Genomic DNA, 26,967 nt, shown 5'->3' with positions numbered 1-26,967 from the left:
AGAAAGAAGTTCTCAGATAGAAATTATTTTAATTAAAAAAATCAGACAGTTTAAACTTTAAATAAGTGCTAGAACCATTTTACATAATTTTAAGTGTCCCGGGGGAAAGGTTGTAAAACAGTACTAGCGTGCGCGCCCCGAGCGGAAGTTGCGTTTGTTGTTCTTCCTTCTGTTTCCGAGACGTTCAGGGTCTAAGCGGGTTCAACAGCCGCGTCTGCATGTCTCTGCCAGTCCCCTCAATAAATCGTCTTCTACCGCCACCGAATGAAGGTAACATTCAGTCTGATTTTGTACGTACGCTCCAGCCAACTTTTCCGGGCTGTTCCGGGTTAATTTAATCGGTTACATCGGCCTCCAGACTTGGCAGTTCGTCTCCCCCGCCGTCAGTCTCGTTGAGCCCGGGTGGCGTGCGTCCAAAAGCCGCTAGCCAAACAAATCCAGCGCCGTGCTTTGAAAGCGCTGTACGGTGGTTTGCCTTGAATGTGTTTTCTTGTCTGTGGCTTTGGTAAATATCAACAAGCAGATTTGTAGAGGGCGGCTTTACCTTGGTGTCAGGTGTGACGTTATAGCTATGTTTGGACACTTGTCCGTCAGCTGGTTGTGCAGTTGCCATCTCTGGATTTTTTTTCCACACTTCCACTTTGCAAAAATAGCAACTCCTCAATCTTCACAGCAGCGCCTTCCAGCATAACTTCATGCTTAGAGTAACTACAAGTCTAAAAAGTTCAAACAGTATCAGGTATGTGATCAAAGCCGCCTCTGCATTCGCGGTTTGTGCATGTCTCCATATGGCTGTGAAATGAACCGATGCCAAGAGGCTATATATTCGCCTGCAGCCATTCTTGCTGCTTACTTGTGACCTAGTAGTGTGTAAACACGTTATGTAATTCTTTTCCAAACTTGTTCACCTCGGCCAACCTCAGAGACTAAACCCATGCACCTCGTTCTTCACCTCTTCTCATTGTCATTTGCATGCCACTCACAAGCCATGCAGTATTACACGTTTGTTACACGTGCTTCCGCGCCATGCATGTGTTCATGGACAGCTGGAGAGTTTAAATAACATGCAGGCGTTTTGAAGATACCTCCCACAGCTGCTTCACCCTTAAACCTCCAAGACATTATTTGTTATTTTTGGTCTGACGGCTTCTTTTTAAATTTATTTATTTATATGTAAATACATGCCAAAGCTCAACCCTTTAAACCCCAGTAATCATGCAGGCTTGATGTTTCCAGCCTCAGCTGTCAGATTCTGAGGCTAAAATGATGTAAAATGAATGTATGAATAGATATAGCAGCATAAAGGTCGACCAGAAGAAGAAAGTAGAATTTATTACTAACAGAACTTTGTAGAAATAACACACAGATCAACAGTGACCAAACCTTTTCTCATCTCATCGTTCTCTCAAGTCTTGGCTTTCAGGAGAAAAAATATTGTTATTGAAACAAACACACAACAGAAACTATTTCCATGTTTCCACTTTTTCCTCATTTCCAGTTATTCCTGCTACTATTTACCTGCTATCCTCACTAAAGCAACTCCAGCTCAGCTGCTTTGTGGCGCCACCGTGCATCAGAAACGTCTTCTTGGCTTTATTCCAGCCATAGAGGAGCATTATTTTTCTTCTTTTCACACACACATAGAACTTTCTGCTCACTGGTTGATCTTTGGCTGCTCCTGATTGGACGTTACCGTCAATCTAAGCTCTCTGATTGGTGGAAAGTCTGACAGGAAGTGGCTTCATCATCATGTCCAGGTCTAAATAGAGGTCTCTTAGCAACATAGTAGTGATGGTGATGTTTTTATGATGAAATGTGGTAAATAATGCTGTTATCATGGATCATTGTGGATTTACCAGATAGAGTCTGTGAATAAAACTACATTTAGTGGCTGGATTGTAAACCTCCTGGACGGATAGAAATGCCTGGAAAATGTCCGTAGATCAGCTAAAGGGTTAAATATCCATCACATTTACCCCACAGAGCTACACACCACCGCTCCTGAGACACTGGTGATATAAACGATGGCACTCGGAGGTGGAGATCCGGTGGAGTTTTAGGGGTTAAGGAGATGACACATTTCCTTTTTTGTATTTGACTCTCACTCATGAATCTGAAGGAAAACAAGCAGCTGTTCTTCAAAGACTTTCAGGCTGGAAAACGTTGGCAGTTATTTAAACTTTTACGATGTTTGGTCCTGGATCCTGATCAGAAAGCAGCAAAGTTGTCTCATTTTCTGAGTTTGTGTTTGAAATGTGCAGGTCTGAAGACCGGGTTTTAGAAATCCAGATCTGGTGAACTGCTCAGGTGTGAGTTTGTGTGGGTGTTGTCTCGTTCCTGTCTACGATGAACTGGGAACCTGTCCAAGGTGGGCCTTCTCTTTGACCCAATAATATCAGGGATGGAGTCCAAGAATCTGGACCAGGAGCTGCTAGTTAATCACGTCTGGATTAAACCACGAGCCACATCTGGCAGGCTGTACTTCTCCTAATCTTATTTCTGTTAATAATTATGTCACCTTTCAGGGAAAAGACATAAAAGAATAAAAACCGCGGCAGCGTTACCGGATCAGTCACCGTTCCAAGATCCATACGATGCTGCGTGTCACCGATTCCTGTTTGTTCCTTCCACAAAGTTTTTCCTGTTTTCTGTCTGCTTGACATGATTTACAGCCTTTATTTATATGTGTGTGTGTGTGTGTGTGTGTGTGTGTGTGTGTGTATGTATGTATGTATGTCTGCATTCAGATAAAACTAAGTTTATTTCTTTATTTGCTTATTTTAGTAACTTAGATAAGAAAATGTCAGTTCAGAAAAACAGGAGAACAGATTTATCTGGAAAATTCAGAAAAAAAATTCATGGATATTTTTGTAAATTTGTCTAGTTCAGGGGAAAAAGGAGCTTTTATTTTTTCTTTTCTTTTATTTACATAACTGCAACACACTTCCATAGTTGTGTTTTTTGTTTGTTTATCTGGCTGTAATCATAAATCTCTGTAGATCTTCATTTCGGTCAGTTTGATTGACAGATCATTAAGGAAGCGATCAGACTCTCTCTACAGGACCTTTATGAACCTTCGCTGCTTTGTGTGTCTTGTTTTTCTTTTCTGTTTGGATGTGTTACGAGGCGTCAGGTCCAGATTAATCCCACTCCCATCCAGACATGCCAGTTTGTTTTTATCAGGATTCACATAATTTTTCTTGTTTTCTGGTTTGCTCATGTGTCAGAAGAAAGTGTGAAAAAAGAAAAGAAACTGCTTCTTTAGCTGTCCGTGAGAAAACGAAGTATTGATAGAAACCTTGCAGGTGTTTCTACTGATTTTCTCTCTGTACTTGTTTTAAAATGATCATTTACATGCTGAAATGAACGTCTGTCGTCCTTTCTGAAGTCAAACCAAATCTCTGTTGGGTTTTGTTTTGCAGATTAACAGGTATGCCAAAAGAAAAATATGATCCTCCAGATCCCCGGAGATGTTACACCATCATGTCCGCTGAGGAGGTGGCCAGTGGGAAGAAGTCTCACTGGGCTGAACTCGAGATTTCTGGTTAGTCTGACTAAAAAAATACACACTACTTAAAAATAACAGCCGCTGAAGCTTCAGACTTTTCTCTTGCTGTCTTTCATTTTCCTGATAATAAACACAGATAAAAGCTGAATAATTAAATCCACGTCTCTCTAATTGTTCTTTTTTTTCTGTTCAGCTTAAAGCTTGTCAGGTCATCAGAATCCATACTGAACGTGTTGACGTAGCTGCAGTCTGCAGCAGGACTGTTCTAGAGCAGTGATTCTCAATCCTGGTCCTCAGGGACCACTGCCCTGCATGTTTTAGTTCTGTCCAACTCCAGCACACCTGATTCAGATTACCTGAACTGCTTGTCAAGGTCTTTGCAAGCCTGCTAACGAGCCATTCATTTGAGTGTGTTAAAGAAGGACATCTCTAAAACATGCAGGGCAGTGGTCCCCGAGGACCAGGACTGAGAAACACTGTTCTAGAGAACATTGATGGTCAGCAGTGCTGATGCTTCTTTAACCTGAGATGTCAGTTCATCCGGTTTTCAGAATGACTGGAAAGGAAAAACATTCCTCAGCCAATAAAAAGACATATTTTTATATTACCTAACTGAGTCTGATTCAGATGAAGGTGGTGAAGCTAAACTCCGTGTGGCTGTTTGCCCCTCAGGTCGAGTGAGGAGTCTGAGCAGCTCCTTATGGACGCTAACCCACCTGACGGCTCTGCACATCAACGACAACAACCTGACCCGCATCCCGCCAGACATCGCCAAGCTGCCCAACCTGGTCTACCTGAACCTGTCGTCCAATAAGCTCCGCAGTCTGCCCGCCGAACTGGGCCACATGGTCTCTCTCAGGTACGCCGCCTGCAGCCGGGGACGCTACTCCCACCCCAAGAAGACCTAGACTACTTTACAGAGAGGCCAGGAGAAAATCATTTATTTCTTCTATTTTACTTTCATTTTAAGTTTTTATCCGGATTACTTTTAATCCAAATTATTTGTTCAACTATTTTATTATTTAATTTTAATATCCATCCATCCATTATCTGCAGCTTGTCCACAGTCGGGTTGGGAGGGGGGGGGGGGGGGCAGCTGCCTAAGCAGGGAAACCCAGACTCCCAGACTATATTAACTTTTTTACATTTTTTTTTCTTTAATTTTAATTTTCAGCAGAACTAAAAGAGCCAAATTTAATTTATTCTGTTTAAATTTAATTTAAAGTTTTAATATTAACCTATTTTAATTTTAGTTATTCAAATGTTACTATTATTACTATTATTATTCTTTTAAAAATATCACAAATTTTCAGTTAAACTAAAATGAGTCCTATTTTATTTTATTTTATTTTACTTTTCTGTTTCTCTTATCTGCGACGGGCTGGCGGCCTGTCCAGGCGTACCTGTCCAGGCGTACCTGTCCAGGCGTACCTGTCCAGGCGTACCTGTCTCTCGCCTGCTTATTGCTGGGAGAGGCTCCAGCTTCCTCTCAACCCTGAACTGGACGAAGCGGAACAGAAAATAAATTAATGTTTCAATTATCATTTAAGTTTTTTATCTCAACCTATTTTCATTTTAATTGTTTATTAAATTTTAATTTTGTTCAATGACTTTTTTATATATTAGGGCTGTCAAATTTAAACAATTTTTAATCAGATTAATCACAGCTTAAAAATGAATCGTTACCGTGTTATTTTTGACAGCCCTAATACAAGAAATTATTTCCCTTTATTTTTTTATTTGAAAAATAAATCATAAATTTCAGTAAAACTAAAATTTAATTAAACACATTTTATTTATTCTATCTTAATTTTATATTCATTTACATTTTTAATATTCTATTTTTTTATCTTTTTTATTTCAAATTAATAAAAATGACTCAAATCAAACTCAAAAGTAAAATAAATGGAGGAGTCCAGGATCACACCTGGTTCAGTTTATCCTGCTCTTGCTAAAGCATGACCCTCGCAGGAGTTTTTTCATGTTTACGCCACAAGATCGCACAACGCTACCCGTCTAAGATCAGACGCAGAAAGTTGGTTATGCAGGTATATGAGGAGCAGGCGCACCTGCTCGTTATTGTCAGCACGGCGTGGTGGGAAGCCGTTTTTACTGATCCACAGGTTCGTTGGCTCGGAGGACAAACGTGGTGCTAACGGCGTGACGACAGCGAACTCACTTCCTTCTTTTCATATCACACAGTCACAGAGAGCAGACGAGTGATGAGAAACGTGATGAAAGGAGACTGAAGGACGAAGATGAAGCCATGTTCTGTGGTTTTACGCTCCAGATAAAACTCTGATAGATCTTTTTCCTTCCCAACTCTGCAGGGAATTGCTTTTAAACAACAATCTTTTACGAGTTCTGCCTTATGAACTTGGGAGGCTTTTCCAGTTACAAACCCTGGGACTGAAAGGTGAGACATTTCATTCCAACCAGCTACTTTCCTAAAAACGAAACATTTTGTGGTTTTTTACATTAATTTAATGTTTGGTGAATCTGGATTTATTGCAGGCAATCCTTTGTCCCAAGACATCCTCAACCTGTACCAGGAGCCCGATGGAACCAGAAAGCTTTTGAACTACATGCTTGACAATCTTGCAGGTAAAGACTCGGTGCTTCACCTCAGCGGCTGAGTGGAAACCTGCACTCAGCAGGAATATTATAGCAGGGGCATCATTGTGTCTGCCATGTGAGCACTAATCCCTCTTCTCCCTGCTCGGTCCTCTTCCCAGTCCACCCAGAGCAGCTCCCCCAAAGACCCTGGATCACTCTGAAAGAGCGAGACCAGATGATCCCCTCAGGTCAGTTTATCAGGCCTCAGCTACAAAAAGCACCACCTGAAAGCGCCGGTTTTCCCTCTGTTTGATCCAGTTTACCATCTGTTTGATCCAGTTTACCATCTGTTTGATCCAGTTTACCGTCTGTTTGATCCGGTTTACCGTATGTTTGATCCAGTTTACCATCTGTTTGATACCGTTTACCGTCTCTTCTGATCCAGTTTACCATCTGTTTGATACCGTTTACCGTCTGTCTGATCCAGTTTACCATCTGTTTGATACCGTTTACCGTCTGTCTGATCCAGTTTACCATCTGTTTGATACCGTTTACCGTCTGTTTGATCCAGTTTACCATCTGTTTGATCCAGTTTACCATCTGTTTGATCCAGTTTACCATCTGTTTGATCCACTTTACCGTCTGTTTGATCCGGTTTACCGTATGTTTGATCCAGTTTACCATCTGTTTGATACCGTTTACCGTCTTCTGATCCAGTTTACCATCTGTTTGATACCGTTTACCGTCTGTCTGATCCAGTTTACCATCTGTCTGATCCAGTTTACCATCTGTTTGATACCGTTTACCGTCTGTTTGATCCAGTTTACCATCTGTTTGATCCAGTTTACCATCTGTTTGATCCAGTTTACCATCTGTTTGATCCAGTTTACCATCTGTTTGATCCAGTTTACCATCTGTTTGATCCAGTTTACCGTCTGTTTGATCCGGTTTACCGTATGTTTGATCCAGTTTACCATCTGTTTGATACCGTTTACCGTCTGTCTGATCCAGTTTACCATCTGTTTGATACCGTTTACCGTCTGTCTGATCCAGTTTACCATCTGTTTGATACCGTTTACCGTCTGTCTGATCCAGTTTACCATCTGTTTGATACCGTTTACCGTCTGTTTGATACCGTTTACCGTCTGTTTGATCCAGATTACCATCTGTTTGATCCAGTTTACCATCTGTTTGATCCAGTTTACCATCTGTTTGATCCAGTTTACCATCTGTTTGATCCAGTTTACCGTCTGTTTGATCCGGTTTACCGTATGTTTGATGCAATTTACCATCTGTTTGATACCGTTTACCGTCTGTCTGATCCAGTTTACCATCTGTTTGATACCGTTTACCGTCTGTTTGATACCGTTTACCGTCTGTTTGATCCAGTTTACCATCTGTTTGATACCGTTTACCTTCTGTTTGATACCGTTTACCATCTGTTTGATGCTGTTTACCGTCTGTTTGATCCAGTTTACCGTCTGTTTGATCCAGTTTACCATCTGTTTGATCCGGTTTACCGTCTGTTTGATCCAGTTTACCATCTGTTTGATCCAGTTTACCGTCTGTTTGATCCAGTTTACCGTCTGTTTGATCCGGTTTACCGTCTGTTTGATCCAGTTTACCATCTGTTTGATCCAGTTTACCATCTGTTTGATCCAGTTTACCATCTGTTTGATGCAGTTTACCATCTGTTTGATCCGGTTTACCGTCTGTTTGATCCAGTTTACCATCTGTTTGATCTGGTTTACCGTCTGTTTGATCTAGTTATTTATTTATTTATTTAGTTATTTTATTTTTTTCTGTTTACATTTCTAGAAAATGAATAGAACTGAAACTCTGACATGACAGAATAAATGTTTTATGCGGCTGAAATAAATTCCTGAATTTTTCGCTGGTTTTAAACCTGTATATTCCTGCACCGGCTGGTCTTCTTCCTCAGTTTATGTCTGGTTAGAGACCAGCGCTCTGTTTATTACAGTGATGTGTAATAACACCTGTAGTCTGGTTTATTCTCTCCGAACCAGGAAAATGGAAACAAACTGATGTCTCTCTTTTAGCTGCATTTGAAACTTGATGAGTTAAATGAGGACGGTGGATTAAGACACTGATGTTGGAAGCTGAAGAACTTCCTGAACGTTGTTACAAACAGGATAAAACCAGTCAGATGTTTCAGGGTGTGTTCAGGGTTTTACTGAAGAGAGCATTTGATCAGTTGAGATATTTTTAGGTGTTTTAAATTTCCCTGCTCAGTGTGTGTCTTTTCCTCGCAGCTGTGTTCACCGTCATGTGCTACAACGTGCTGTGTGACAAGTACGCCACGCGACAGCTGTACGGATACTGTCCATCCTGGGCCTTGAACTGGGAGTACCGGAAGAAGGGAATCATGGAGGAAATTACCAGCTGTGATGCTGACATCATCAGCCTGCAGGTGAAGGAAACGGTTTAAAATGACACACGAGCGAAAGAAACCCCCAAAAATGAACTGACAGAATAAATAAAGACAAGAATAAAATTTAGCTTTTGTGCTGCTTGTCAACAAAATGGTTTTTGTCTCTGCAAATGGATTCCTCTTACAAGACAGATCAGAGATAAAGAGACAACCTCACCGTCCACTTCATCAGCTCCACCTGTTCAGCTCCATGTTTCTAGTAAACACCGCTAATAACTTGTCCATCTATCGGTCTAACCAGTACGTTAGTGGAGACGATATCGGCCCTGCAGAGCCGTTAGCTGACGCACCAAACGTTAACCTGCAGAGCGAAAAGCTGCAACCACGAGTTCAACAGTTTTCCAGTCGGCACAAACAAGTCGTCTTCTGAGTCAGAAAAGAGGAGGAGCTTACTGACATCGTTAAATGAACGAGTGGAAATAACATTCATTTCTGCACGTGATTTCCAGAAAGTTCTGATCATTCAGCTTCTCTGTCTGTGTTCCAGCCGTCTGATGATGACTGTTGTTTCTGCAGGAGGTGGAGACGGAGCAGTACTACACTCTGTTTCTGGAAACACTAAAAGCTCGCGGCTATGACGGCTACTTCTGTCCCAAATCTCGTGCCAAACTGGTTTCTGAGCAGGAGCGGAAACACGTGGACGGCTGCGCCGTATTCTTCAAGACTGAAAAGTCAGGTTTTTTCCAGCTTCTGTGTTTCTATGCTGCACAGAACATGCTCTGCAGAGGATGACTGGAAACGTGCCTTTCTGCAGGTTTACGTTGGTCCAGAAACACACGGTGGAGTTCAACCAGGTGGCCATGGCCAACTCCGAGGGCTCAGAGGTCATGCTGAACAGAGTGATGACCAAAGACAACATCGGCGTGGCCGTTCTGCTGGAGGTCAATAAGGACGCCGTCTCCGGTGGTAAGACTCTGTCGTCCCGTCAGCCTGAGATCTGACATTTAAAAGATTGTTTTCCTGCAGTTGTGATTTTTTTTTTCACCTCAAGGTGTCACAAGGAGACAAAAATGTAGAATTTGAACATTATGATGTTATTTCTATCAGACATTCAGCTGGTTTACTTTCAGTTTTTCTTCTTTTTTTTTCTCCAGATGCTGTAAAATGTCCCAGTTTGTGTTTATTTACATTCAGAAATTCCTCTTCTTCTCTTCAGCCGGCTCTTCTCTGAGCTGGTTTCCATAACCCCAAATTATTAAGTTCAGGATTTATTTGAGGATTTAGGGTCTTGTCACGTTTTTGTTTTTTATTGAGAAGCCTGACAGATATTACAATGTGGTATCAGTAACATCTGGATCCAGTCTTCCTTATTTCCTTTTATGAACTGAAACACAGCTGTTTACAGTCAGAGGCCAAATCTTGCAGCTGTTGAAAAGGGGGCGGGGCCTGTTGGTCATCCAGTCAAGCAAAAGGTGCCAAAGTGCTATTAAAGTTCTAAAGACCAGGATTTCTAGGTGTTTACAAGTAAATAAACCACAATTCTGGGGTCTTGTGTACATCCCCCAGAATCTCGGACTTGATCTTAAAAGGTCCTCAAACCTGTCCTGAAGACATCCGTCCTCCTGGGGAGATTTTTATCATGTAGTTTTAGAAACGTGACCTCAGGGAAAGACTCCGGCACATGTACAACTTGTGGAAATCCCTTTTCCATTTGTTTTCTCTAAATCTGATCCTTTCTGTTCCCACATGGATCTTGTTCTGGTCGTGGGGCCTCCATCAAATGTGTTTTAATCCAGAAAGTCTTCCCAGGGTTGCTTAGGAAACAAATATAAATCCAAATTTAGACGTAAACTCTGCCTAGATGCAGCGTGCCGTCAGTAAACCCGCCTCGTTTCGCTTTCTCTGTTTTCAGGTGTGAAGCTGCCACCAGAGAAACAGCTGATCCTGGTGGCCAACGCCCACATGCACTGGGACCCCGAGTACTCAGACGTCAAGCTGATCCAAACCATGATGTTCCTGTCGGAGCTGAAGAGCATCGCGGAGAGGGCCTCGGGCTCCATGGCGACGGGCTCGCCCACCTCAGACCCCTCCTCCATCCCCATCGTCCTGTGTGCTGACCTCAACTCACTGCCTGACTCTGGTACACTGCTGCTGAATGAAGAAATAACGTTTCTCTTTCCCCACATTTCAACTGTTTCAGCTTTTTTTGGGTTTGGAGAACTTCAGGTAGATTTTTCTGGACATTTCCAATGACTGCTTCCTGTTGTTGGATCCAGGTGTGGTGGAATACCTGAGCAACGGAGGAGTGGCCGAGAACCACAAAGACTTTAAGGAGCTACGCTACAACGAATGTCTGACCAATTTCAGCTGCAACGGCAAGAACGGCAACTCGGACGGAAGCATCACACACAGCTTCCAGCTGAAGAGCGCCTACGACAGCAATCTGATGCCTTACACCAACTACACCTACGACTTCAAGGTAGAGCATCCCCTTTACTGGTGGAAAAGCAGCTGTCTGAGGGCTTCCCGGTTACAGTTTTGAATCTTTCAGCTTTTTTCACCCTGATTTGATTTTCCCCTTTAAAAAAAGGGAACTGCTAAAAGTTAAGATGCCTTTCTAAATAACCGGAAAATATATCATTACGGGTATAAACTTATAGAGCATGACGTGCAACAGTGAGCGGTAAAAACCCAAATCCTGCAGACATGACGCTGAGTTTGCTGTGGAAAAACACCTCAAACCCTGCAGCATGTCGGCTGTAACCGAGCCTTCGGAGCGCAGCAGGGTTTTTATTAACGTGTTGCTATGTCTCGTCTTCTTGGCTCTGGTTTGGAATGAGTCATGCTGCCGTCGACTCATCTTCAAGGCGTTTTTGACTGTTTTGGTTTTGTTTTTTAGTCAAAATATCTGTTCTGCCCTTTTTTCTTTTAGCTTTCCTTTTCTTTTGTATCAGTGCACATTTCTACAAACAAATGAGACACTCAGATGAATAACTGATCGTAGGAAGCAGAACCACCGAGTCCTCATACCCAAAGCGTTGCCGGCGACTTAATGTTGCTGTGAGTAAAAAGGGAGAGAAATTAGTCTCATCACGTTTACAGATGTTCTTCAGGTGTGTGAAACAGTTGTGGAAACAGACTGGGAGCAAGTGACTGGGATGTTTACAGAGGAGTTTGTGGCGTAAACTAAATAAAATAGCTTTACAGGAATAAAGACAAGATGTGAGGAGCATTACCAGTACGGCGGGCCGTCGGGGTGACTGGTGCTGGGGGAAGGATGCAGACGGGGTGACGGTGAAGGAGCGAACAGGCACGGACGGTGTTTATGATGAAAATTGTCAGAATGAGAAGGAATTCTGTTTTACTTCCACTGAACTTGAGAAAATTGTGATGAAATCGAGTTTGAATATCTTGTATGTAATCAAAAAAGGGTCGATGTGCACGAATCAGCTTTCCTGTGCATGTAGAGTTTCACACACACATACACACACATACACACACACAACTCTTCAGTTCCACAGACACATGCTGCGTTTAAGTGCTGGTGGAAAACTGTCATCTGGTTTTTAATGGGATTCCAGTGTTATTTAATTCCAAAGTGGGAAGACCAGAGCAGTTTAATCCAGTTTTCCTCTGCGTGACTTGTGATGACACAAAAGGAAAAGAAACCCCAAACTGTCCCTTTTACATTATTAGATCGTCAGTTTCAGGATTACATGTCTTACACCAAGAACTTTGAGTCTGAATTTGTCATTTTAACTCATGTAAATTTGACTGTTGTCATCTATACTCATCGTCCATTTTACCGGCTCCACCTTCTAGTACCGAGTCCGCCCCCCCTCATCCTCCAGAACTGCCTCAGTTCTTGGTGTCATGGATTGAACAAGGAGACGTTCCTCAGAAGTTTACTCCGTTCTGACATGATGGCAGCAGAAGACCACACCCGGCCATTACCGGCGTTCGCATTAATAGCAACGATAGCAGGGCTGCTCACGTCTGGATGTGCTCGTTACAACTCGGGCAGCAGCTTTCTGTACAAGACAATTAAAACTGACTGAGGCGAAAGTTAAAGGAATTATATGAGTCCGGTCTTGAACTTGGATGCATGGATTGCCTTAAGATCCTGCCGACCGAGAAAGAGCCAGAAGCTGAAAAAAGCTTCTTCTAACAACAAAACTAATCACGTTTCAGCCCACTGTCCAACGTTACACCGAGATTCTGGTCCAGACAACGGCTGCTCGCTGGATATTTTCTCTTCTTCAGACCATCTCTGGAAACCCTGGAGATGTTTGTGTGTGAAAATCCCAGTACACACTCAGACCAACAACCACGCCACGTTCAAAGTCACTTAAATCCTCTTTCTTCCTCGTTCTGATGCTCCGTTTTAACTCCAGCAAGTCGTCTTCAGCATGTCTACATGGTCAGATGTGATTGGCTGATTAGATTCGTGTTAACAGCAGTTAAACAGGTGGAGCTGACGAAGTGGACGCTGACCAACGTGAGCACGAGCTGCCCGTATTTTTTATCTTTACACCAAGCAAAGCTAATAATCTTTCTCTGTCTTTATGTCCAGTTCTATGAACTGCTCTCCAAACTGAAGCTGTCTTCGTCTCTGCAGGGCGTCATCGACTACATCTTCTACTCCAAGACTCATATGAGTGTCCTGGGTGTCCTGGGACCGCTTGACAGCCAGTGGCTTATAGACAACAACATCACCGGGTGCCCCCACCCCCACATCCCCTCAGACCACTTCTCACTGCTGGCCCAGCTGGAGCTACACCCTCCCCTGCCCCACCCGCTCAACCCGCTCAATGGGCTGCACCTGCCGGTCCACAGGTAGTGCAGCCCAACACCCCCACACCCCTCAGCTTTTAAACACTGTCCTCCCCCTCCAGCTTTGCACTGGACCCTGTACAGTTTACCAATCATGTGACACATCTGAACCCCACCGACCCAAAAGGAGTGAAGTATTTGCCCCGTTTGTTGCTCCTTTTTGTGTTTTGGGTATTTTTTTTCTGCCCCTTTAAAAAACAGCTTGATGCCAAATATTGGGCTTGAGATGAAAATGTTAAAATATCTCCAGTTTTTTTTTTTTTCATAGATACGATCATGGCGGCTCGTAGTTTGTCCTCCAACATCAAACTAACACCGTCAACTGTTTTAAATGAATTTGCTTTTTGTTTTTTTCCCCACACAGATATGAAATAAATATTTTTAAGAGTAGTACACAAGATAATTTTATTGCTGCACCACAACATGGAAGCTGTTTTTAGCTGACAGGTAACATGTAAAACATGTAAGGCATCCAGACGTCTGCACATTTTAAATTTTCATCAGCCAAGCAACACCAAAGTACCTCCGTTAGTCCAATCTTATGGAAGCTTTAAGTTTTTTAAAGTGATATTTAAAATGTGAGCGGTAGAACATGAAACCATCCCCTACCAGCTCAGACTGATCCCAGATCACTGAGGGGGGCTTTCAGACAGAAAGCCTGCTTTATGTAAAGGGATGTTACAGCAGCCTCTACGCTTCTCTTTTTCTGGATTATATCACCTTCTCTCTTTGAGAATCTGTTGTGATCAAAATAAAAAGGAAAATAGGAAACTTTATAAATATCTTGCACTCAAAATAATAATTTTGACTTCATGCATTTCAGTTACTTGTAAATTATACCGTCAATTTAATTACATGCATTAAATGTAAACAGTCACATTTAAATAGATGTTTGTCTTGTGTAAACGTGAAAATGTTCCATAAAGTCGGATGTGAACAGGCTTTCCAGTGGTGTAAGAAGAACCGTTAATAAAAAATAACCCACCAAACACTAATTTCCTTATTTCCATTAGATTTTTCTGTTCTTTTATCAAACTAAAACTTCTGGCTTCTGACTGAAACCTCAGATTACCAATAAAACTATAATAAACATACAGATTATAGATTAACCTTTTGAAATGCATAATTAACATATAATAACTAAATAAAGTTTATGTAGAGGTCCGTCTTGATTTCGTGGAAATAAATGAACACATCAACATTTACTCAACACAATAAAAACATCCTGTAAAATGTGACTGTTTACATTGTTTTAGTGACATGAAATGGAAAAAACTTTATGCATATCCTACAGGAAACTGTACTGACGTTGATTTTTAATGAGAAATAATTTATTATTGACAGTCCAAGATGTTCTGGAGGGTTTGCTGGCAGGAATGACCTCCTGTCTCTTTCTGTCTTGCTGTGAACTTGAAGAAGCCTCTGGCTGAACACTCTCTTGTTTCCTCACTGTGTTGTGTAGAGCAGTGGTTTCACAAACTTTTTGAGCCACAACGCCCAAAATAACGTGTGTGTGTTTCCAATCCCCACCTCCACGCGGCGACTTGGGGATTAATTGTGTGATGTATCACACTCATCCTTTAAATCTAAGGCTGGAAAACTGTCAGAATCTTCTAAATAAGGAGGATAAAAGGGTTTTTGGTGGGTCACCAATGTGACAAGGCACCTACATGCCCGAAATCAGCTTTTCTTGCGGAGAAAATGTCAAATTCAGAAATTTAATACAGCATGTGTGCTGACTTTGTTGTTTTTGCATTAATGTTTTAAAAAATTAAGGTGCTAATTTTAAAGATTTTTCTTATTAATCATTTCATTGGTAAAAATCCCAAATTTATTTGATAAATGTAGGCAACACATTACAGTTATCTGGTAACCCACTGATATTATCTTGCGACCCCCATGGGAGTCCAGAGTTAGAGAACTACTGGTGTAGAAGATGTGAAGAGTCTTTTATTACGTTCAGCTTGTGCATCATTCTTCTCTGGAGAATCAGTTTCAGAAGCTCCAGATCAGAACAGAACCAGAACTTCTGGATTAGTTTGTTCTGTTAAAGCCTCTGGTTCTGGTCCTGCTGCCCCAGCAAATTCTACAAAGCTGATTGCTCTTTACGAAACAGGTTAATAGACGATATGAAGCATCTTGGTGCTTGGACATTGAGGGATTTCCAGTCTAGTCATCCAGCAGAGCTAACGGGTGTTTATGGTCCTCCACCTCTACTTCCAGGATCTAAACCCAGGGTGTCCAAAGTCAGTCCTTGAGGTCTGCCGTCCTGCAGGTTTTGGATGTTTCCTGCTGCAGCACCTGAATCAGATAAGGGGTCAACATGATGGGCAGAAGTTGACAACAAGCTGTTGGAGCCATTTAATTTGATTCAGGTGTGTTGGAGCATGAAAACATCTAAAACCTGCAGGACTACAGCCGTTTAGGACCGGATGTAAATGGTGCTTTGTGTACTCCTGATTCGCCTTAAAATCCACAATCATCTCATTGGTTTTATTTATGTCTAGATAAGGTGGTTTCACCCACAAACTGCCAAGAAAATATATACATTAAATCCTAAGGTCGTATAAATCGGATGGAAAATTTACATGTAGATGAAATGCATGAACGTCTGAGTCAAAGTTATTTCTGTGGAGTGCTCCAGTGAACAAATCTAAAACTGAAATCCGCCTCCCTTAATTTTTTATCTATAATTTGCTTTGACGTGAAACAGATTTTTTATTTTTCACCTCAGAGCTTTGCCGTGTTTCACGTCGCCTGACTGGCCAAAGAATCTCCCCCCACAGCAAGTGACGTACAATCTGTCTGTCCATGTTTATTTACCTGTGCCAGAGGGTTAAAAATACTCCTGTAAAGAATCAGCTAAAGGTTCCTAATCAAGAGTCGAATGTATTTACCAAAAGGCTCAGCATGAAACTGGGTGTTAGTTAGATTCCGTGATGTATTTGTGTCAGATAATTTGATGTAATAGCCCTTTATGTAAGCTTTAACTCAGGGCTGTGCTATGCACTCAGCAGCAACTCTCACACTAAAGACTTGCGTTGTTTCAACAAAACAGGAAGCTGTTGTCCTGAAAACCCTTAACAAGCACAGGTAATGTGTGTACATGCATACATACGCATATGTTGTTTTTGTCTTTCTGCATTCTTGAGATAAACTGTTGATGCACTTTTGCCCCTTTTGGGTAACCTGGGAACGGAAAATTGTGACTTTTTCTGTCATTGGATTTGTGCCAATAAGATAAGAGTTGAGATTTACTAAAAACAATCCACAAAAGTTTTGATTGTGGCAGCATTAGAACTGGTATCAATGCTGATTTACTGCATCTTAACAGGGCATTCACATCAAATAGTCCACTAGACTTGGTACGATTTGTGGGTGCAACATTCTTCCAATACAAGTTTGCTTTTATGCTGCACTACTCAAACCGGACCTTTTAAATAAGTAATTCCCCTCCTCACCAGAGGCGGCGCCGCATTGAGAATTACTGAAGGAGAAGACGAGACACAACGGATACGAACACTTGGAAATCTATTTGTTTTCACAGGAAAACAAACATCTTCTGTTTCCGTCACATCAGAATAAAACTAAATATTTATATAGCACTTTTCACACATTGTGTAGCTCAGAATGCTGTACAAAAATAAAAACAAAACAAAAAAGGTTATGTTGACAAACTATCCAAACCCACCCACCGACACAGTAAGGACGAATCACGAAGAAAAACCAGACCTAAAAATTATATTACGCAGATAAAACTTCAAAACCAAACAATAAGAGTAAAAAAAAGTACAAGGAAGTAGAAGTAAAATAAGTAAATAAAAAAAATCAGTAAAACAATTCAACATTTAAATGAATACAAATTAATACATTTATTTTAAGTCTTTTTAACCCACGTTTTAGGTGTTTTTGTTTTATTGTCATCAGATCCTAGCGGAGATCTTTGGAGATTTCTTATCTAAACCTTTACTTCTTTTTTTTTTTAGATGTTTCTTTGGCTATCGTCCTACACTCGCATAGGTTTCGGTTGTGTTTACCCACAATGACCTTGGCATTGTAGTCCACTTCCTGCATTTGGTTCACTTGAAGTGAACCGAGACCTCGGTTTGAAGGTTGACCAGAGTTCGCTTCAAATGAACCGGATGCACCGGCACTGTTTGGTCCGCTTCCACGAGAGTCTGGTGTGTTTGGAGCTGCGTGAACACACATTTGCACTCGAACAGAACAAAGAAGCTAACTCTTGTTAGCTTGAAACCCAGAGGATCTCAGTTTACTTCCAAGTAAATTCTGGTGCGGTTCACTTGCAGTGTGAAAGCAACCAGACCATCCAGCGGACCAGAGACAGGAAGTGATGTAAGACACGTCATACGGCAACATGGTGGAAATCTGGCTGCTCATACTGGACAGATTCTGGTGAAAACCTGATTAAGTTTTAATACCGAAGTATTTGTTTGCTTGCGGTTAACAATCAATGAGCTGGATTTTCTTCTTTCTTGTTGGTCAGTGGTTATTTCAGGGAATATCGCCCCCTAGCGAGGAGCTGTTGTAGCTGCGTGATGTGGTCGAGGCAGTTTCGTGCTTGAGTAAGGCAGCGTGGAAGCAAACAACCCAAACAAAGGTGCAACATTCAGGATTTCGCCGCCCTATCCAACCGAATTGCCGGACTGTCCTGATGTGAATGCATCCTTAGGGCAGTTTCTCTTCTCAGTGCTAAATTAATATACAGAGAATTCTGAATAATTTGGGTAAAACATTTCTCTAATCACAAATAATCCAAATCTTACATGTTTCCTCAACCAGTAGCTTTAAGAATCACAAAATCTATGAATAGAAAAGAAGAAATGAACTGACGAATCAGCTCATCTGACTCAGTTTCAGATCAGATTCATTACAACATTTTATGTTTTGGGACAAAAAGTTCCCGCAGCCTTTAATGCGATGAGCTTGAAGAGATTACGCAGCCCTGACGAGCAGCATGTGCTGATCCGGTCCTCGTGGAGGTCACCTTTGGGAGCATTTCCAGGCCTATACTTCACTCCTGAACTAAGCTCACAGGGATTTCTGGTTTTTGTACAACAGCTGTATAGAAATGCAACTGTCTTTGGTGATGGGGCGTCTATCCTGTCTGTGAGAGGAATGTTCCATTCTCCTGATAAAAGGGGTGTCATGTTTCTCAAAGAGGTATTGGTGTTATTTTTTCTGTTAGTTTTTTTTCTTTCCTTTGCCCGGTGCACTAAGGTCTCTTATGTGAATCCCACCTCCAGCTGCCTCTGGTACACCTGTAGAGACCGAACATCTGTCCATGTTTGTTCTTGAACTACGGGCATTTTCTAACGTCCAGTCTTTCAATTGGTTCTTTGTACTCTTCATTATTACCAATTTTTGAGAAAAAACCCATAAATGTTTTAGGTTTAAAAGCAGTGTGTCTTGTTTCTTTTTTTGTCTCCAGTATTATGTCAAAGATGCTTAAACCAAATATTTTTGTTCCATCTTGGGCCACATCTTTTACGTTTTCCATCATATCCAGCTACCCTCACCTGTCAGCAGGTGACATGTTGATTTTTGTCACTGCAGGGCGCACCTCATACACTTTTTCTACAAAGAACGTGCCTAGTTTGTACAGTTTCTCCAACAGCAGCACTGCCCATGAGACCAAGATGCTCAGAGATTAACTCAGCCATCCCGTCCTCATCCGTCCAGACATCCTTTCATCCTTCCAAAACCCACTTCTTGGTTCGCCTCAGACTGCCGTCAGTCATTAAACGCAAACTTCACGCATGTTTGTGATTTCTGTTCATCATTTCTGAATAGAAGACTTTTGTGTGAGCATGGTTTTAATTTATTGTGTTAATGCAGATGGAGGTTGCTGTAGGAGGCCCTCGGTCTTGGGTGGCCGGTACGACGCCCATCTAAACCCAGTGATTTCTTGTTTAACATGTTGAATCTGATGGAAAGATAAAAGGCTGTTGAACTTTTACAGATGCTGCATAAATATTTTTTTCCCAGTGTATTAACTTGTACATTAGATATTTTAAAACAAACACCAGGAAAAAAAGAGATTATGCACAATTTAAACTTTATACTATTAAAAATGTATTGTGTACCCAGAATAATAACCTCAAGTCCTGGCTCTGTGTTAATGAAAGCAGATCTGTTTAAATAGCATCCAGGAAGTGACCTAAAACTGGTTGTTAAGCCACCAGCAGTCACCAGCAGAGGTGCTACATTATTTCAGAGCTTCACTTTGACCTGGTCCATGTAGCGAGGCCGCCATGTGACATCTCAGCAGGTAGTTTTCCACCACGTTGGTTTTCAATCCAACCAACCTCCACCAGAGTTGAGGGACGCTCTACAAGGCAGGTTATGAACTGTGGAAGCCAAATTATGCATCAGATTTCACAGTGAAATGTGGAAAACTGCAGCGAGAGGTGACAGCACAGTTTGGGTGCTGATTTTGTTTTAATCCCATGATGGATGTGTCCTCTGTTACGGTCCTGTTTGTTCATGGAAGTGGAATTTAAACGCTTCATAAATGAGTGAAAAGATTCTAATCACAGCAAACATAAAAAGCAGGATCATCTGCATAAATCAGGTCTTATCACAGCTTCTACAGAGATCTGATTCACTCACTGTTGTAAAAGTTTGCCACTAAATTTGAGCTTTTAGGAGAATTGAAGGTATACTGCAGGAATAAGCCTGGAACATCTGCCTTTCACACACCATGAATAAAGACTTCTACAAAGGACACATCTGAATTTTCTGTGAGGATTTACAGCTCAGTTGAAACCGATCAAGCAGCACTTGTATCATCTCTTCCCACACAGACCCCCTCATAGGCAATAAAATGTCTTTTTTGAAGAGCCTTGTTGTCTGTTCTTTATTTCTTTATTAAACTAAACACATCATAAGCTTATTAGACATTACAGAAGGAGATGATGCACATTTCACATTGAATCCCAGGTTAAGTACATTTCTAACTAATCAGCTTTCATTTTGCAGCTTCTGTTCACAGTTGTGTTTTAGGATGAGCTCCAACAACAAAACAGACTTCAAACGATACAACAGTACAGTAGAAGTGGATAGAAATGGCTCCATTAAGATTGTTTTATAATACAAATGGCATAATTAAACTAAAACAAAGCTGAAGAAGGAGTTACAGAGGAACGTTCTGCAGCAGATTATGTGATCAGAAGGTCGTAGAAGCAGGGGGCATCTGAGTGGCTGAGTTGATCTTCTGCCTGCAATGAAACCAAGAAAAGAAAAAAGGTCTGTTTGTAACAGCTGGGCTGAAAACGAACTAAAAGCCACAATTAAAACAGCTGTTTAGTGTTTTTGTGCTGAAGAGGGATGAAACTATGCTCATATGATTCTAGTAAAATGCAGTTATATATTACCATTATCACAATTACCGATGGTGAACACAAGGTGTGGTCCCCCTTACGCCACAGCCCCTCCTTGGGACACAACAACATTCATGTGAATAACAGTGTCATGGCAGAGGGCGGCAAAAACTCTCACTTTGTTTTCAGGAACACAGAAGTGGTTTAACTTTTAAAAACCTTTAAAAATTTCACTCCAGAGTTATTTTTTATATAATTTTAGATGATTATACGGAGCCCATCAGGTGACATCAACAGAAAAGGTTTTAATCTCTTGGCACGTGTTCGTCATGTGTGGGAATTTATGACTATAACACATGTAACGTGGATCATTTTGATTGAATTTTACTTTATCTTAAATGTGAGATTAATTATAATGATGTAAGTGAGCTTAAAGGGGTTCACCTAACTGATAAATCGGCTACAAAACAACAAATGGAGACGGGACACCAGGAAACAGGTAGGGACTGTTTAAACTGCAGAACCACCATACATCCACTAGGGGGCAGAAGATGTGTCAAACTGTACACAGCAGGATTCAATTATGCAATTAATTACTTCAAAACATGTCCTTGCAGCTCGTTTATAGCTGCGTAGTTGAGTTTTATGCCATCAGTAAGCATGACTTGTTGGTGTTGGCTGCAGGCATCTCCATGACCACCATCATTTCACTTAGCTACACAGGAGCTTTCAGATTCCACCGAAGCACCACATCTCCTAACATTTTCTATTTGTAGATTGAAACGAAGTTGATCTGTGAAGTGTTTGTGATGTTCTTACTTTTCCAAGAGGCTGAGAAGTTGTGGGAACCATGTGGCCTTTGGATCGATGCACACTTTAGAGCCATTTTTCCTGGTGATTCTGTAGAGAAAGAATTTTTTTTTCATTCTAGATTTTCACATTTTGTCATGCAGAGTAAACGTAGAAGTGATGGTGGGTGCAGTTCAGCTTAAAACGAGGGACATATTCTAAACTAACACATAGATACAGGTAATAAATGACAGCTTCTGGATCAAACTAAATATCACGGCTGCAAATAAATCTATTCAGTTGGAAACAATTTGATGTTTGAAGATATCAGAAATCTGCCACGAAACCATTTCAGTTTGATTCAGGAGCATCTGACAAATGATTCCTGTATCAATGTTTGATCGATATTCAGCTTGGATCAATGTTATTAGATCACTGATCACTGAATCGTTGAGTTGAGTTGAGTTTTATATAATCATATATATGTACAGTAACAGTTTTATTATGCTTTAAAACGTATGTCACACTGAGCTAATGAAAGAAAAAATAATGTGTATTCTCACAAAACTGTTGCATTAGGAAAACATAAAAGATATATGTGCTTTAACTGAGATTTCTATTTATTTTCTGCTTTGTTTTTACAACTAATATAGATTAAAATAAACATTATGCAATAGGATGCCTCATAATGACAGATATCCATAAAATATATTTTTCATTATTAGTTTATTGTGCCCGTAACACCTTTTGTAAACTTTATGTTAAATTAAATTTAAATACAAACATTTTATCCCTTTAATGCTGTATGTATCATATTTGATACACACAGTTTGAGACCGTTTGCATCACTTCATGGTAAAAACATTTGATATTTGTATTCTGCCCCCTGCTGGACACCTTTTGCACTACAATAATCTTGACATAATCTCAGTAATAAACAGTAAATATATACAAAATATATATATATTTTTTTACATTATGTCAAACACTTTAGATTAAAAAAATATTATTTTTCCCATTTAGAAAATTATATCTCACTTATTTCCCCACAAGTTTAAATGACGGCATTGACGTTTAGTGATTATCAGACTGTTTTGTGGGACGACTGCACAGCGATGGAGCTAATACAGATGTCAGGGTTTTGCCCAATGATACCAATATTTACTGTATCTGGATCATAATGAAAAACAAAACTTTAAAAAACTTAAAAATCTATCATAATTACTCACATTCGTTCAACCCAGCGGCACCGTCCTGATGGAGGAACCACCTCCACCTTCATGATGGTCCTGAGAGGAACGGGACTGGAGACCGTTCGAATGCAGTTACACCCTTGTCTCGGAAATGCTGTGAAAAATAAATATTAGCTGTTATCATAGTCAGCGTGGAAACAGTCACTTTTTAATAGACCATTAAATGATTGTTTATCTTAAATTTGAGGGTTTTTTTGTTTGTTTTTAACACATATTTTACAATATACTCAATTCAAATAATGTTCATTGTGTTTTATGGCAGCATAAATTAAAGTTTACTTCCAAACCAAATGAGGATAATTATCTGAAAACAATAAATACAGGTACAACTATCACTGAATGGTATCCATCTGAATCATTTCTTACCCTGCAGGGAGCTGATGCAGCAGCAGAGAAGGAGAGCAGCCAGGAGGAGCAGTGGTTTAGACATCTTCTTCTTCTTCTTCGTCTTCTTCTTCTTCTTCTTCTTCTTCTTCTTCTTCTTCTTCTTCTTGGTGGTTGGTTTGATCTTTCAGCCCCAGTGAGGATGTGAGAATGAATTAAGTCGAGTCTGGGCTTATAAAGCTGCAGATAAGGAAGTGTGTGTGTGTGTGTGTGTGTGTGTGTGTGTGTGTGTGTGTGTGTGTGTGTGTGTGTGTGTGTGTGTGTGTGTGTGTGTGTGTGTAGGGGGGGGGGGGTTACTGAATGAACTAAATCTGGGTGTTTTTTGCTGATCTAGCCACTAGTTTTGTAAATGCAAATGTTTGAATTGGGATGCAGTGATATTTGAAGAAAAGGTTTTAAATTTTATTATCAGTATTTAGGATGCAGTCCAAAATTAAACCCTGCACATCCCTACAGAAAGCTTCACTTCTAAATCTTCCAGTGAGCCATCAGTCTCTTTAATTTTCCAGTTGCAGTGGAGACTTCAGGTTCTCTTGATGTTTCAGTATGGAAGGTTTAATGTGTATTTTTTTCTATGCACCTTGTAAGAGTCATTCTCCTAATTTCACTGTAACACCATGTGCAGTGACAATAAAGTCATTCTCCTCTCTGCAACGGAAAGAAAAGCATGTGCACTCATAGACTTGAAAACAACAATCCCTGAAAGTAGGAACCTTTTGTTGTAACAGATGTTGGGAAAATCTAATATCTAATACATCCCTTGATGTAAATACAGGTTAATCTACAAGCTGCTTTATGATACCAGGTCTTTCAGCATTCATGAATAAGTTATTAGTTCAGTTCTTTAAATTTAGTTTAGGACTGAGATCTGGTGGCTGTGGAGGCCGTTGGAGTCCAGTGAACTCATCGTCATGTTCTAGAAAGCAGGTGGAGATGATCTGAGCTTTGTGACATGGTGCATTATCCTGCTGGAAGTAGCATCAGAAGATGCTCCACTGTGGTCATAAATGGATGGACATGGTCAGCAACAATACTCAGGTAGGCTGTGCTGGTTAAACCAGGCCACGTTGGTACTAAGGGGCCCAAAGTGGACCAAGAAAATCTCCCCCCACCATCACACCAGCAGCCTGAAGCGCTGATCCAAGGCAGGATGGATCCATGTTTTCATGATGTTTCCAGCAGATTCTGAGCCGAGCATCTGAATGTGGAGCTGAAATGGAGACTCATCAGACCAGCAACGTTTCTCCATCTTCTATTGTCCAGTGTTGGTGAGTGTGTGTGAATTGTAGCCTCAGTTTCCTGTTCTTAGCTGGCAGGAGGCACCCGGTGTGTCTTCTGCTGCTGTAGCCCATCTGCTTCCAGGCTGGACGTGTTGTGTGTTCAGAGATGTTGTTCTGCAGATCTTTGGTAGGAACCAGTGCTGATTGGACTTCCTGTTGTCTTTCTGTCATCTCCAACCAGTCTGTCCATTCTCCTCTGACGTCTGACATCAACCAGACATTCTGGTCCAGACAACTGCTGCTCGCTGGATATTTTTTCTTCTTCAGACCATCTCTGGAAACTCTAGACATGGTTGCATGTGAAAATCCTCTGACCATGCCATGTTCAAAGTCACTCAGATTGACCTTCAGCAAATCGTCTTCACCATGTCTACATGGCTACAAGCAGCTGAAAAGTTAGAGCTGATGAACTGGCCACTTCATATTATATGTGCAGTTGGTTCTACACTGAAAATCACCAAAGTGCTATTCAGAGGGCATTAAAGAAGAACATGGACGGATCAGTTGTTGTACGTGTTCATTTGTGAGAAGTTTGGTGTTAAACTTCTGAGAACAATTTTATGTTATGCAGTATTACAACCACTGTGTCACTAGGCATGGAGGTTGAAGGACCCAAATTCCAGGTGAGCAGGCAGTTGGAGGTAGAATAAAGATTATTTAGTAAAAGGGGAGCTGCACTGGCAGGATACACTAACAAGAACACAGAAACTGATTAAGCACAAGGAAAAGTGTCCATTTAAGGCTGCAAAGACACGAGGGAACCAGGGCCAGGCTGGACGAGGAAGGACAAGGATCTGGCCAGAACAAAGAAACCAAGAGGTTTAAATAAACTGAGGAGCTAATTACTAAAAGGGAACAGGTGAGACACTTTGCAGCGAGGACCAGGTACAAAATGGCAACAGGGAAGAATATTCAACCTGAACTGAAAACTACCCCAAACATTGGCGTCGTTGACCCCTTAAAACCTACATTTATTCACAATTATCTAAAAAACTCATTAATACAGGAGAATATCAGGCAAAAAATAACACAAAAAAGAAGAATGAAGTAGCAAAAACCAATTAAAGAAACATCAATAATGTAAAAATACAACATAAAAAAGAGCAAATAAATAAATAAGATAAACAGAAATAAAATAGATAAAAAAATAAATAATAAAGACAAAGGGAACTAAGTCTTTTGGTCGACAACAACGTTTTTATTGCTTTCTCAGGATTTCTTGCTAGATGCTATTGATTGTTCACATGACTCACAAAGTGGTGGTGAAATGATCCAAAATGGCGAATGAAATGAATGAATAATAAATAATTAAAAAGTAAAATAAAAATAAAAGCTAACTCGATGATAAGGCGTTGTTCTGAAGGGAGAGGGCTGCTGGCAGCGTTGATCCTCTCTGTGTTGTGTGTCATCTAAAGGAGATGTGAAGTAAAGTGATGCCAATGTCATAGATCCTTATACGCTGTGCAAGAAAGATTTAAGCTTCAAACTGAAGAAAATCCCGTCGGTTCGGTTCCAGATATGTGGAACTGCTTGTTGCTTTAGACCAGTTTCTAAACAACCAAGCAGATATAAACATGGAAAATCTTGGTGTGTGGATGGTGAAAGCAGGTGGGATTAAGACCATTCATGATAAATCCTACATGTTTCTGCTCCTGAAACTACCACTTTTGCTGTTTTATTAGCGTCATTGCTACGTGTGTTTAGCTATCGTGGCCTATCGTGGGTCCAGTCTGTGTGGTCTTCGTCAGAAAGACTCCTATGAACCTCCTCCTAAGGTTCATAAAACCTTCTCTTCACTCACTTTGAGTCCTGAAGTAACTTAGTTTGGTTTTATGATTTGGACTATTAGACCAGCAAAGAAAATTCAAACTGAAGGCATTGAATGGTTTTTCTACCATCAAGAACATGTTTGCCACAGGTTCTGGTCTACAATGAGCTTGGCTGACCACCACTTCAAATGACAGCTTACAAGGCAGAAGTAACGTCACATGAATTCAAACTGTTTCCAAGGGGACGTCCAGTCCTATGCTAGAAATCAGCTGTCGACAGCTCAGTTGTTACATCATCATAAATAGTTTTATATACTGAAAAAGAATTTGGTCAACAACAGAAAACGTCTTATTACACCAGTCTGGGTTGGATCTGTCCACAATCAGGAACAGAAAATACTGGAGAGTACCAGGAACCAAACCCAAGCAGAACCGCACTTCTGCATTTGCCCCAGAGACTATGAATATAACCACTTCCTTCTGGTAAGTAATTACCTGAGGGAAATCTAACCCTCCCCCCAACACTCCCCTCAGCCAAATGAGACTGTACTTCCCACATATGAAAATGAGATGTATGTTCCCTAATTAAATTTAGAATGAGTCATATACAATAAATAATGAAGTCTGCTGGGATTATGGTGGGAACCCCCAAATTTTTACTGGGTCAAAGGAGCAAAGAGCTTCTTTTTTTATTTATTTAAATTATTTCTGTCATTTCAGTAACGGAACAAAGAAGCTAAATAAGGAAAACTGAAGTCTATTTTTAAAAAACAGGGAATATGGCCAAAAAAGAAATTGTAATTTAAAAAATATTTTAGGGTGCATTTCATCATGACGTGGATAGCTCAGTTGGCAGGGCATCC

The 26,967-nt window shown here is 40.8% G+C and overlaps 2 protein-coding genes and 1 long non-coding RNA gene across 3 annotated transcripts; 1 reads left to right on the top strand and 2 right to left on the bottom strand.

The window, feature by feature from the left end:
- The first annotated feature begins 149 nt into the window (after positions 1 to 149).
- Positions 150 to 20,149, top strand: cnot6l (CCR4-NOT transcription complex, subunit 6-like). The gene is made up of 12 exons (XM_041998912.1): positions 150 to 270; positions 3,423 to 3,544; positions 4,181 to 4,367; positions 5,839 to 5,924; positions 6,023 to 6,112; positions 6,244 to 6,312; positions 8,338 to 8,495; positions 9,033 to 9,187; positions 9,271 to 9,422; positions 10,369 to 10,596; positions 10,733 to 10,935; positions 13,075 to 20,149. Exons 2-12 carry the CDS (start codon positions 3,433 to 3,435, stop codon positions 13,294 to 13,296), a joined length of 1,662 nt encoding a protein of 553 aa, XP_041854846.1. The 5' UTR covers positions 150 to 270; positions 3,423 to 3,432; the 3' UTR covers positions 13,297 to 20,149.
- LOC121648698 lies at positions 4,840 to 5,046 on the bottom strand. Its single transcript, XR_006012019.1, has 2 exons — positions 4,954 to 5,046; positions 4,840 to 4,911 (listed from the first exon to the last, which is right to left on the bottom strand). It is a non-coding gene; the product is annotated as an uncharacterized LOC121648698 (long non-coding RNA).
- Positions 20,150 to 20,151: 2 nt separating the features above from the next.
- On the bottom strand, positions 20,152 to 23,217 carry LOC121648689 (C-X-C motif chemokine 10). The gene is made up of 4 exons (XM_041998957.1): positions 23,038 to 23,217; positions 22,648 to 22,765; positions 21,449 to 21,529; positions 20,152 to 20,527 (listed from the first exon to the last, which is right to left on the bottom strand). The coding sequence occupies exons 1-4, from the start codon at positions 23,099 to 23,101 to the stop codon at positions 20,476 to 20,478; spliced, it is 315 nt and encodes a 104-aa protein (XP_041854891.1). The 5' UTR covers positions 23,102 to 23,217; the 3' UTR covers positions 20,152 to 20,475.
- Positions 23,218 to 26,967: the final 3,750 nt, after the last annotated feature.

The sequence above is a fragment of the Melanotaenia boesemani genome, chromosome 11, assembly GCF_017639745.1.
Source record: "Melanotaenia boesemani isolate fMelBoe1 chromosome 11, fMelBoe1.pri, whole genome shotgun sequence".
NCBI classification, from domain to species: Eukaryota; Metazoa; Chordata; class Actinopteri; order Atheriniformes; family Melanotaeniidae; genus Melanotaenia; species Melanotaenia boesemani.
The sequence above is the reverse complement of the archived record's forward strand: the minus strand, read 5'-3'. Positions and strand labels throughout refer to the sequence as shown.